Source organism: Eutrigla gurnardus (assembly GCF_963514095.1).
Source record: "Eutrigla gurnardus genome assembly, chromosome: 9".
Lineage (NCBI taxonomy): Eukaryota > Metazoa > Chordata > Actinopteri > Perciformes > Triglidae > Eutrigla > Eutrigla gurnardus.
In genome coordinates this window covers 30,140,949-30,154,298 of record NC_139923.1, presented here as the reverse complement: position 1 = coordinate 30,154,298, position 13,350 = coordinate 30,140,949, and the positions used below count along the sequence as shown (strand labels likewise).

At 44.1% G+C, this 13,350-nt stretch overlaps 1 protein-coding gene across 1 annotated transcript in view; it reads right to left on the bottom strand.

The window, feature by feature from the left end:
- Positions 1–130: 130 nt before the first annotated feature.
- The window catches only part of nup160 (nucleoporin 160), a 31,389-nt gene continuing 18,169 nt past the window's right edge, over positions 131–13,350 (bottom strand). Inside the window, exons 15-34 of the mRNA XM_084017065.1 lie at positions 12,247–12,407; positions 11,932–12,068; positions 11,104–11,174; positions 10,838–10,988; positions 10,640–10,709; positions 9,140–9,238; positions 8,913–9,032; positions 7,744–7,839; positions 7,516–7,610; positions 7,252–7,348; positions 6,818–6,923; positions 6,416–6,576; positions 4,720–4,780; positions 4,370–4,480; positions 3,943–4,066; positions 1,115–1,216; positions 888–1,029; positions 687–812; positions 502–597; positions 131–424 (exon numbers count right to left, since the gene is read on the bottom strand). Of these exons, the coding sequence (XP_083873191.1) occupies positions 341–424; positions 502–597; positions 687–812; positions 888–1,029; positions 1,115–1,216; positions 3,943–4,066; positions 4,370–4,480; positions 4,720–4,780; positions 6,416–6,576; positions 6,818–6,923; positions 7,252–7,348; positions 7,516–7,610; positions 7,744–7,839; positions 8,913–9,032; positions 9,140–9,238; positions 10,640–10,709; positions 10,838–10,988; positions 11,104–11,174; positions 11,932–12,068; positions 12,247–12,407 (2,210 nt within the window). The 3' untranslated portion in view covers positions 131–340. The remainder of the gene's footprint in view (positions 425–501; positions 598–686; positions 813–887; positions 1,030–1,114; positions 1,217–3,942; positions 4,067–4,369; positions 4,481–4,719; positions 4,781–6,415; positions 6,577–6,817; positions 6,924–7,251; positions 7,349–7,515; positions 7,611–7,743; positions 7,840–8,912; positions 9,033–9,139; positions 9,239–10,639; positions 10,710–10,837; positions 10,989–11,103; positions 11,175–11,931; positions 12,069–12,246; positions 12,408–13,350) is intronic.

Sequence of the window (13,350 nt, the reverse complement as noted above, 5' to 3'; positions counted from 1 at the left end):
CATACACAGAACTTGGTTCCAAGTCCTAGCCAAAGTAAGAAAACAGCAATCGTGGTAAATGCTGCTATTCCCTAATTCAACACAATTCTTGGTGAAATGATACACATTTTTAATTGATGACAATATGAAATGCAAGAAAACTCTTTAATGTCATCACAATTAACATTCTGATGGAAATACATGAAAAATACAAAAAGAAACAATTCCTTTAAAAAAGTAAACACAAATACAAACAGCTGACATACAGCTTTCACCAAAACACTGGATTTATTTACATCATCAGATTTAATGTTTCAGCTCAGTGTGATTGGTCGCTGCCATCAGGTGACCTGATGAGTCCTCATCGAGTGACAAGTCTTCTCTTGGTCGTCAATTCCACCAGTTTGTGATAATCGTCCAGTTTGTCTCGAACTTTATTGCAAATCTGAAAACAGAAGGCGGTGGGAAACTTATTTTATTTGCATAATCTCAGTCAGCTGACAGGAAGTGATGATGACTCACGGTGCTGTTGGTCTGCGTCTCGTTCAGCGTCTGCAGCAGCTGATCGATGGAGGTGTACGGCAGCCAGACGGAGGTCGACGTCGCCGACAGAGGCCTCTGAATAATCAATTTTCAGTTCAATGAATTCAGTTATGGCAGTAACTCTTCAAGTAGCACAGTATTCATATCATTTGAAGCATCTGTACCTCTATTCCAAAGTACTGGTGTCCTCTCCCCAGCAGCGCGTCCACATACTCCAGCACCAGCTCAGCGGCAGCGTCCAGGAGGTCAAAGTTCAGGTAGAGTCGCAGCAGACACGCAGCGTCCACAGCCTGAAAGAGACACAGTTGCATCATGGGAGAGGAGTCTCTAATTAAGGTCCCTCATCCTTATTAGCTCAATCTCACCTTGTAGGCCTTGACGAGCCAATCGGGCAGAGGCACACCATGTGACAGCAGCTTGTTGATGACACAGCGATGATGTTGTCCATTGGCGGAGGGATACCTGTCCAGGTAGGAGGCCAGCAGCTGCCACGCCTCGTCTGTAGCGCTGATCACAGAAGAAAGAAAAGAAACATTTTGATTGGTCGAACTGAAGTCATATGATCAGAGATTTTAAACTAATAAAGTCAAACCTGGACTCTTTGGTGTTGACAACAGCAGACAGCTGATTAGCAGCCAACCAGCTCCAGGCTTCATTCTGAGACTCCTCCCCCCCAAACTGAAGCTTGATGCACCTGAATACCACAAAAACATGTATTCTTCATGTTTACACATGTACACATTTTCAATTTGTCATTTGAATACCACCCGAGTATCTCTTTATAAATAATAAATGTTGGATTTTAGCTCATTTGATCACATTTAGAGTTACGTTGAAGACAAACAGAAGCAGGAAACCAGAATTTTAATGTTGATATTGCCTGTGAAATGTAGATTTTATACAAGGTGAGGATAAAAAAGTATGTCCCCAAGCTTTATGGTTGAGGAGCTAATCCTGGTGCATGGTGGGTATATTATTGTAGGTGTTAAGAGGCTAAATGTGATGTGGTTAAACTGTAAAGAGTAGAACACAAAAGGTATGGAGACTGTAACACCCTGTTGCCAGTAAGGTCGATGACCTAATAAGCATGGAGACATCTTCAGTCAGGTCATGATCTGATGTCATGTTACATGACATTAATACTTCTTTGAACATGTGTGCGTTCGTCTTTAAAGGGATAGTTCAGAATTTTGAACATAAGACCTATTTTCCAAGTCAGCCGGTGTGTTCGAGACGTAAGGAGACGTTTTCAAGAAATTTCTTTCAGTTCTTCTAGTTGCCGAGTTCGCTTATGCTATGGCTAGCGCAAGTCAATCGTTCTTAGCTAGCATGGCATTAAAAACAGTCTTGGCCACTCCACAGTACACCCGAGGCAAATCCATCGTAACGGCAGACTATCGATGTACATACAGGTCCTTCTCAAAAAATTTGCATATTGTGATAAAGTTCATTATTTTCTGTAATGTACTGATAAACATTAGACTTTCATATATTTTAGATTCATTACACACAACTGAAGTAGTTCAAGCCTTTTATTGTTTTAATATTGATGATTTTGGCAAAAAAGTAAAGAAAAACCAAAAATCCCTATCTCAAAAAATTAGCATATTTCATCCGACCAATAAAAGAAAAGTGTTTTTAATACAAAAAAAGTCAACCTTCAAATAATTATGTTCAGTTATGCACTCAATACTTGGTCGGGAATCCTTTTGCAGAAATGACTGCTTCAATGCGGCGTGGCATGGAGGCAATCAGCCTGTGGCACTGCTGAGGTCTTATGGAGGCCCAGGATGCTTCGATAGCGGCCTTAAGCTCATCCAGAGTGTTGGGTCTTGCGTCTCTCAACTTTCTCTTCACAATATCCCACAGATTCTCTATGGGGTTCAGGTCAGGAGAGTTGGCAGGCCAATTGAGCACAGTAATACCATGGCCAGTAAACCATTTACCAGTGGTTTTGGCACTGTGAGCAGGTGCCAGGTTGTGCTGAAAAATGAAATCTTCATCTCCATAAAGCTTTTCAGCAGATGGAAGCATGAAGTGCTCCAAAATCTCCTGATAGCTAGCTGCATTGACCCTGCCCTTGATAAAACACAGTGGACCAACACCAGCAGCTGACATGGCACCCCAGACCATCACTGACTGTGGGTACTTGACACTGGACTTCAGGCATTTTGGCATTTCCTTCTCCCCAGTCTTCTTCCAGACTCTGGCACCTTGATTTCCGAATGATATGCAAAATTTGCTTTCATCCGAAAAAAGTACTTTGGACCACTGAGCAACAGTCCAGTGCTGCTTCTCTGTAGCCCAGGTCAGGCGCTTCTGCCGCTGTTTCTGGTTCAAAAGTGGCTTGACCTGGGGAATGCGGCACCTGTAGCCCATTTCCTGCACACGCCTGTGCACGGTGGCTCTGGATGTTTCTACTCCAGACTCAGTCCACTGCTTCCGCAGGTCCCCCAAGGTCTGGAATCGGCCCTTCTCCACAATCTTCCTCAGGGTCCGGTCACCTCTTCTCGTCGTGCAGCGTTTTCTGCCACACTTTTTCCTTCCCACAGACTTCCCACTGAGGTGCCTTGATACGGCACTCTGGGAACAGCCTATTCGTTCAGAAATTTCTTTCTGTGTCTTACCCTCTTGCTTGAGGGTGTCGATGATGGCCTTCTGGACAGCAGTCAGGTCGGCAGTCTTACCCATGATTGCGGTTTTGAGTAATGAACCAGGCTGGGAGTTTTTAAAAGCCTCAGGAATCTTTTGCAGGTGTTTCTCGAGTTAATTCGTTGATTCAGATGATTAGGTTAATAGCTCGTTTAGAGAACCTTTTCATGATATGCTAATTTTTGAGATAGGAATTTGGGGTTTTCATGAGCTGTATGCCAAAATCATCAGTATTAAAACAATAACAGACCTGAAATATTTCAGTTGGTGTGCAATGAATCTAAAATATATGAAAGTTTAATTTTTATCATTACATTATGGAAAAGAATGAACTTTATCACAATATGCTAATTTTTTGAGAAGGACCTGTATGTGTTGATAGAATGTTTGAAATAAAACCAACCTTGCATTTTTAAGGATTTATGTCTCAGCAGCAACAGCGTGTCATACTTCCTAGTAGGCTATGGCAGCGGCGGAGTGATATCACCTAGCACTTATAAGTTACCGGTTCTATAATAGTTTGTAATATCTATAATAGGTGATATCACTCCGCCGCTGACTTGCACTAGCCATAGCATAAGCAAACTCGGCAACTAGAAGAACTGAATGACATTTCTTGAAAACGTCTCCTTACGTCTCGAACACACCGGCTGACTTAGAAAATAGGTCTTATGTCCAAAATTCTGAACTATCCCTTTAAGGTGAGTAAAAGATGATGTCATAGTGAGCCTCAAGGTGGGTAAAAGATGATGTCATAGTGAGACTTACTTGAAGGTCAGACCCTCGAACACTGAAGTCAGGCTCAGTTTGTAGGTTTGACAGAGAGACAGAGCTGAGTCAAACAGCCCTGTTTGGACCAAGAGGGCCACCATCTCTACTGCTGAGGCACTGCCTAGAGATAGAGAGACAGGAAGTCAGAGACACTGGTGTAACCGGTAGAGTTAAAGGTGTAACCGGTGCAGTTAAAGGTGTAACCGGTAGAGTTAAAGGTGTAACCGGTGGAGTCAAAGGTGTAACCGGTGCAGTTAAAGGTGTAACCGGTAGAGTTAAAGGTGTAACCGGTGCAGTTAAAGGTGTAACCGGTAGAGTTAAAGGTGTAACCGGTGCAGTTAAAGGTGTAACCGGTAGGGTTAAAGGTATAACCGGTAGAGTCAAAGGTATAACCGGTAGAGTCAAAGGTGGCGTTATGGTGTACCAGCGATGGCAGCAGATGGCGGGTGGTGCTGAGCGAGGGTGAGGCGGCTGCGTGACAGGATATACTCCTTCTCCAGGTCCTTGAGTTCCAGGATGTCAACCTGACGTTTGACTGCAACCGGAAACAGAAGAAGGTTCACGTCTTTGTCCTCACTATAAAGTTCCTGTCTGACGTGATTCAAAATGTAAATAATAATAAGTAATAATTGGATTTACTGCCATTATTTTATCCTAATTACTATTATTACTCATAGTACCTATGAGTTTTATTACTATTATTAAAATGCCAATGATTGTTCCAACTTATGATTGGAGCTGCTAATATATAATGTTAAAGACAGCTGATGTCACCTGGTTCAGAAGAGAAGTCTCCATCAGAGTTCCTCTTTGGAGACGCTCCTGGACGTTCGTACTGCAACACAAACAGCTTCATTACATCAACAACACTGACGACTAAATGTCAGCCATATGAGGGTGTATATATAAATACTTGTGTAGGTTTATATTCGGGCTATCAAAATCAACACGGGATGGACGGGTCATTTGATTATAAAAAAACAAAGATACAACAGCACCGACATCACTGCAGCAGCTTGACGTTAGCCAGGCAGCTAACTATGAAAGTGAAGGGAGTTAGGCCCATATTGTCCCCTATCGCTCCCTATCGTCTTCTATCATCCCATATCGTCTCCTATTGCCCTGTATCGCGCCCTATCGTCTTCTATCGTCCCCTATCGTCTCCTATCGTCCCATATCGTCCCATATCGTCTCCTATTGCCCTGTATCGCCCCCTATCGTCTTCTATCGGCCCCTATCGTCTCCTATCGTCCCATATCGTCTCCTATTGCCCTGTATCGCCCCTTATCGTCTTCTATCGGCCCATATTGTCCCCTATCGCTCCCTATCGTCCCATATCGTCTCCTATTGCCCTGTATCGCCCCTTATCGTCTTCTATCAGCCCATATTGTCCCCTATCGCTCCCTATCGTCTCCTATCATCCCATATCGTCTCCTATTGCCCTGTATCGTCCCCTATCTTCTTCTATCGTCCCCTATCGTCTCCTATCGTCCCATATCGTCTCCTATTGCCCTGTATCGCCCCCTATCGTCTTCTATCGGCCCATATCGCTCCCTATCGTCTCCTATCGTCCCATATCGTCTCCTATTGCCCTGTATCGCCCCTTATCGTCTTCTATCGGCCCATATTGTCCCCTATCGCTCCCTATCGTCTCCTATTGCCCTGTATCGCCCCCTATCGTCTTATATCGGCCCGTATCGTCCCCTATCGTCCCATATCGTCTCCTATTGCCCTGTATCGCCCCATATCGTCTTCTATCGGCCCATATCGCTCCCTATCGTCCCATATCGTCTCCTATTGCCCTGTATCGCCCCCTATCGTCTTCTATCGGCCCATATCGCCCCCTATCGTCTTCTATCGGCCCATATCGCCCCCTATCGTCTTCTATCGGCCCATATCGCTCCCTATCGTCCCATATCGTTTCCTATTGCCCTGTATCTCCCCTTATCGTCTTCTATCGGCCCGTATCGTCCCCTATCGGCCCGTATCGTCCCCTATCATCCAATATCGTCCTCTATCGCCCCCTATCGTCTTCTATCGGCCCGTATCGTCTTCTATCGGCCCGTATCGTCCTCTATCGCCCCCTATCGTCTTCTATCGCCCCCTATCGTCTTCTATCGGCCCGTATCGTCCCCTATCGTCCCATATCGCCCCCTATTGTCTTCAAACGTCCCATATCGTCCTCTATCGCCCCCTATCCTCTTCTATCGTCCCATGTCGTCTTCTAATCGTCCTGTATCGTCCCATATCGTCTTCTATCGTCCCACATCGTCTTCTATCGGCCCGTATCGTCCCCTATTGTCTCGTATCGTCTTCTATCGCCCTGTATACACACACACACACACACACACATTTATATATATATATAGGGTTAGGGTTAACATATATACATATATATATATATGTTTTTATATAAATACTTGTGCGTATATATGTTTACATATAAATACTAGTGAGTGTGTACAAGTACCACGGCCCCGGAGGCTGGCTGGACGATCCAGGCGTACTCTGGTCTGATGAGACGGAGACAGTTGAGAGCAGCCAGGTAACAGTTCACCTGTTTCTGAAGGCCGAGACGTGTCCGAACCTCTCGACCGAGACGCATGCCGAACTCAAACATCACAGTCCCCGCTACACACACACACACGATAAAATACAAAATTTAACAAAAATATTCAGTAAGTCTAGTTTATAGTTATAAACTTCCTCAATTCAAAATTATGTGAAAAATATTTTGATGAATTAAACATTTTTCACTTTAGGAGTTCTATATAAAATGAAATTCTATATATTATGTAGACATTCAGTTAACAATGTGATGGCTGTGACTTTAATGATACAGATGTTTCACCTCAGAAACCAGATGTGTTACCTTTTCTGTAATTGTGTCTGTTAATGTGGAAGGCATAAAGTAGCTCGTAGTAATTATGAGCCAGAAGGTCCAAACCTCTGGCTCGAGACTCAATGATGCTGACGACCTGATGGAGAAGAAGAACTTGTAAGTTAACGATATTAACTCTTCAAGTAACAGTATAACAGTAAACAATACTAACTCTTCAGTTAACACTATAACAGTTCATAATACTAACTCTTCAGTTAACATTATAACAGTCAACGATACTAACATTTAATTTAACAATACTAACTCTTCAGTTAACGATGCAACATTGAATCATATTGGTACTCCGTATGGGTGAATACTTGGATGTAAGGACTTGTACTACTGAAAAGATGTCTTATTGGTGCTTCCCTATCATTGATTACTACTCTATAAGTGTCAGATCAGAGGTCAGGTGAAGGTTTTACCTCATCGTGCAGGTTAACGTAGGAGAACTGGACTAAATCCTGGAGCTGAGAACGTTCACAAAGAACCACCACCAGCTGACGGAGACAATCCAGCTGCCTGAGACCACAAAAAGGGAAAACTTAAATAAAACTCTCCTTTCTACATGCTTCACTGTTATCAGTCAGCGCTTTGACAAGATTATATAGTCTTTTAAGTGATCAAATATCAAGATTGTCCCATTCACAACAATATTATATGAAATACATGCATGTTTATGTCCATACATGCTGCAGTCTGGGTTCTGGGTGAGTGCTTCATAAGCTTCACTGTTGTGTCCCAGATCCAGGTGATGTTTGAATATTCGAGTCCACAGAGCTGCCTGAAGATAAAAAGACGTTATACTTGTACATAACATAAAAAGAGAAATATGTAAAAATAATACATATACGATAATGATCAGCGACCTTAAATTAATTTGATCGTCTTCAGTGATTCAGTCTGCTAAATGTTACCTGACTGTTGACATCAGCGACGGCCTCAGTTATTGCCAGAGAAGCTAACTGGATGACCAGCTCAGGTAGACACACATCCTCCAACAGTCGCAGCACCTGATCAATCAAAAGGGTATAAATATATTTGTGTTGTCTCACAGTCAGTGGTTGGCAGAACCACATCAATGTAGAGGAACCGGAGACTGTCTGTGGTCCCCCAGAGGTCTAGATAGTAGACCATATTAGTCCAGAGACCAGACCAGACTATGTGGAGGAACCAGAGACTATCTGTGGTCCCCCAGAGGTCTAGATAGTAGACCATATTAGTCCAGAGACCAGACCAGACTATGTGGAGGAACCAGAGACTGTCTGTGGTCCCCCAGAGGTCTAGATAGTAGACCATATTAGTCCAGAGACCAGACCAGACTATGTGGAGGAACCAGAGACTGTCTGTGGTCCCCCAGAGGTCTAGATAGTAGCTCACATTAGTCCAGAGACCAGACCAGACTATCTGGAGGAACCAGAGACTGTCTGTGGTCCCCCAGAGGTCTAGATAGTACCTCACATTAGTCTAGAGACCAGACCATACTATGTGGAGGAACCAGAGACTGTCTGTGGTCTCTCAGAGGTCTAGATAGTACCTCACATTAGTCTAGAGACCAGACCAGACTATGTGGAGGAACCAGAGACTGTCTGTGGTCCAAACAACAAGGTCTCTGCTGTATTTATGTCTAGATGACCTTATTTGGAGTGTTGATGGAGCAGCTACAATGTTAGCGTAGCCTAGCACCATCAACCAGACTCCATTCAGAAAACCAGCGTTTTAACAGTTGTTATCTTGTGGTCTTGCAGACAGACCTAACAAAGCATGACTCAGCACTTTTTACTGATTACCATCATGATGGAGTTATTTCAGCATCCTTTTCATCTGGTTATTGATATTAAATCACAGATCAATACTTGATTCTGGGTTCCTCCAGCTGTGGTAAACGAGCCCACTTGGGCCTTGCTGGATCCAGTGAATCCAGCTCTAAGAAATTCACCAAGCACTTGATAATGTCATGAACCCAGACATGGGTCAGGATGGCGTTTGGTCTCCTGGCATATCTGGGACTTCACAACAGGCAACAACTCATGAAATATTGGTGTGAACACGACCTGGGCTCATTTGTCATTTAACTTCATAATACCTTGTTGTAGTACTGTAATCTGGGTGTGGAGGCAGACTCCTCCTCTTCGCTGCCCGTCAGTCTCATCAGGAACTCCTCCTTCTCCACCTCTGTTGCTGCCTCCTGGAAACACTGCAGTGCCTGAGGAAAAACAACAACAGGGTTAATATGAGGTGTCAACAGATCTCCAGGTTCTGGTTCCAGTCTACGTACTGTAAAAACATACAGGTGTGGTTGTTGTGACCCACCTTCTGGCCCTCCCCGTTGGCCAGGTAACACTGACCCAGCATGAAGCGACAGGAGCCGATATTCACCTGACACCAGGGACCAATCAGACGCACATACTCCTTCAAACACACACACACACACACACACACACACACAAGCGTGAAACACTGCAGACATTACAACAGACTCATGTTTGCCTTGTGTTAGGTTATTCTGTCGCAGCCAAGTGGTGCGATGTCATGGCGGCCACGGAGGTCGTCACATGGCAAAACAGAGGAGGAATGAGGCAAGCCTGGAAGCTGGAAGCGAAGGTGATGTTTTGCAGTCGTGTTACATTCCTCTCCTGAGTTAATAAGAGAGCCCGGTTCATCCTGTCCAATCAGCACGCAGGGCTATGTTCGTGCACACACAGAGCCCCTCCTCCCTCGGGTCGTACCACTATCACGGGGGGGAAAAACCCAAACGAGGAGGTCCAAAACAACCAAGGAAAAGAAAACACCGGTGGAAAAGAAGGAAAAAAAGAAAGATGGCGACGGTGCCCGGATAAAACCAGAGTCAACATTGGACCCGTGTTTCAAAGGTGGCGTGATCTAAGGGAGTTCAAAGGTCACGAAGTCGTGGGGGAGGAGCTCGGTGGTCGTGGGGGAGGAGCTCATGGTCCTGGGGGAGGAGATGAGAGTTGTAAACATTCAAAATCTGACAGTGCGCCCTACATCCGCCGGACTTGCCGACTTGGACTTTAAATCGATTCCCCCGAGCACACCAGAACAACTATGGAAGGGGAACAGAGTTGACTTTCTCTTGCTCGTTGTGCACATTTACGTTACGTGATTTGCTGTGCATCATCGATTAAACAACCACCGACTTTCTCTCTTCTTCGGATCAACGGTCAACAAGTTTGTTAGTTTCTACCTCAGTTTGTATGGTGTGGTGAGTTAGCTCAGGATTAATATGGAAATTATAAATGCAGTATTTGATACCTAGAAGAGTATTTTGTTCAATCCCACATAGGCTGTGACTTAAAGTTGTATGCCTTTGTAGTTGCACTGAGACGAAGTCTAAGTTCCGATCACTGAGGCATAGTGTTCTTGAAATTGCACCATTTTTTTCCTGGGAATATTCAACTCATTTGAAGTGTTCTGTAAAGAGCATTATTTGTGGTGTGTACATTTTCATTTGCTTGTACTATTTTGGACCAAAGTAAAACAAAGGAAACAAATCTGAAGTTGCCGTTATTTTAAAGTTATTATGCCATGATTTTACCAGTCCGGCCCACTTGGGAATAGATTTTCCTCAATGTGGCCCCTGAGCTAAAAGGAGTTCGACACCCCTGCCTTAACTGCTACTCAGAGGAGGAACCTATTCCCCCCCCCCCAATTCTGTCTCTGGACCTTTTACACTAACAACGTCGAGGACAAAGGGAGAGATCATTTGCAATGAAAAGGCAGAATAGAAGGGGTTTACGATGTCAGGTTAGTGTGATGAAAATGTGAGATAATAAAAAACACAGTCAAACCCACCTGAAGCTGTGTATACTGACAGTTGGCCATCAGACATTCTGGGAACTGGAAACCAGGGTTACTGGGCCAACTGGGACATAGTAGTTAAGATTCAAGAACAAACCACTGGACACAAGACAGGAAGGATCAAGAAACAATGAATGTGTGTGTGTAGACAGAAAGACCTGGTGAGTGTATCGTCAAGTGAATTAAGGATACAGTAACTGTGTGAGCAGGATGACCACGTTGGAGATCATGTGACTCCAGTGGAGCAGAGAGTTACTCTGCTGCTGAGAGTAAATCTGAGAGATGATCAACTTCCTGGCTACAGTCTGATAGAAAAGCTCCACCACGGTCTGAGGACTCAACACTGTTGAGAAAGAGGGCACTGTTATTACCTGTTATTACATGTTATTACCTGTTATTACATGTCAGGCAGTATTATTGGGTCCGTTAGGTGAAGGGACTGAAAAGAAGACACAAACCTGATCTGTTGGTGGAGATGGCCGGCGTGTCAGACAGCTCCAACACTGTGAGGTGCTGCAGGTTAGCGTCTCTGTAACAGAGGTCAGAAAACTTGTGTGAACACTTTCTACATTTATAGTAGGGGTGTGAATCTTTGGCTTCCCAGCGATTCAACGATACAGTAGTTGGCGATTCGATTCAAGGACATTTTTTAGTTTTTTGGAACGATTCCATTCAGTAACTTGTAACCAAAATTCTATATCCATGAAATAAACATGCATTAATGCGAGGGATGAATCGATGAATCGATTGTCAGTCCTATAGATTCTACTAAAACGATCTGCTAAAATAAATAAATAGAATGAATCATTTTGGCTTCACCAATAATCGATATAAATGTATTTAATTGGATGAATCGTGATTCTTACTTATGATTAATGTTTTAATACGTTTAAGACACTCTCTCACCTGCCAGCATGTAGTCTACTGAAAAAGGTTCAAAATAACTGAGCAATGTTTAATTACATTTTTGTATTCAGCATAAAATATTATGCAGGACTACTTTTTTATAGAATGAATATGTTTAAGTAATTCTGTGGTCTGTTTATTTGTTCACCTTTCAGAAGAATACAGAAAGTCTCACTCACATTATTGCATGTTTATTTCATGGATATAGAACTTTGGTTACAAGTTACTGAATTGAATCCTTACAACAACAAAAATTGTCCTTGAATCGAATCGCTAACTACTGTGTCGTTAATTGAATTGAATTTGAAAAATCGAAAAAATATTTTTCGTCATATTTTATTTTGGATGAAGGACTTAAAACAGTGTATTTGTGTACTCACATGATGTCTACGGGGACGGAGGAGGTCAGGCTCTGACTGATGTGTTTGAGGAGGTGATAAGAGGAGAGGAGGTTGGAGGTCCGAGGGATCAGGTCCTGCTGGAGCTGCAGCAGCTGAGCCCCCCCGCCCAGAAACACCTGAGAGAGAGAGAGACAAAAGTTACAACACCAAGACATTATTATATACACACAGTATCATACACACAGTATAGTACACACTTTATGGGCTGCGTTTAAATTTATTAAAACAAATTATGTTTGTCCAATATAAGTGACACGCAAACTTTATATATTCAAAGTGTCTGTGCGTACGTACGTTGTCTCCGAAGCGCAGGTAGAGTTTCTGCAGGATCAGTAGGTCTCGACAGAACAGAGCCCTGGTCATGGTCATGTGACAGACAGCCTGGCAGATGACCGACACTGCTGGACTGCTGCCGTACAGCTGAGACAGGCTGATCCTCATGTTGAGACTCTGACCTGCAAGACACAGATGTGGGATGCATAAAATCCCAAAGGTGCTCAATTGGATTCAGGTCAGGGGGACGTGAGGGCCACACTCTGGACACAGGAGGCCAGGCTAGTCCTGGGCCAGGAGGAACCCAGGGCCCACTGCACCAGGAGCAAACAGCAGTCAGAGTACTGATGGCTATGACATGGATGTCTGTGTGATATTACTACTACTGTTAATACTACTACTAGTGTTAATACCCTAAATCCTCTAATACTGGCCTGTATTCTATTACCAGCCGGTCTCGCTGTCGGCAGAGGTAAATAACAGCCGGTCTCTAATGGAGGTCGGGGCAAGTGTCCACAGGCAGCGTTATTTCCACGCTTCCCATTGTCTATATTAGAGGATTTACGGTATGTTAGAAGCCCTGCAATGCATGCAGAGACGGGGCACCGCCGCCTCCCGCAAGCTCTCGAACTTCGTTTAAACTGAGCGTTGTCGATCTAAAATAAAGACAGATTCAGCAACTGCATAGCTTATTTCTCTCCTAAAATGTTTTCAGAGATACGTTTCGGTGAACCATTGTTGTAAAATAAGAGAACGTTTCCAAACGAGCCGCCATGTTGGTCGGGAGGCGTCACAGATTCAGCTTGGTGCAGCGGAAGTTTCGTGGCAAAAAGCCTCGCCGAGACTGCGCCGAAAAGCCCGCCAGCTCCAACCTGGTCTACTCGCGGCTCAAGGCCAATTACAGCTGGCGGAGTGGGAGTTTGGCTCACCGGCGCGCAGTGTCCACACGTCACCAAGACCTCACAGGCAGGTTTCCACAGTTCCAGGCACATTTACATGCAATAAATAATCACAACAAACACTATTTAATAGGGGTGTAACGGTACATGTATTTGTATTGAACCGTTTCGGTACGGGGTGCTCGGTTCGGAACGGAGGCGTACCGAACGAGTTTCCATACGGACA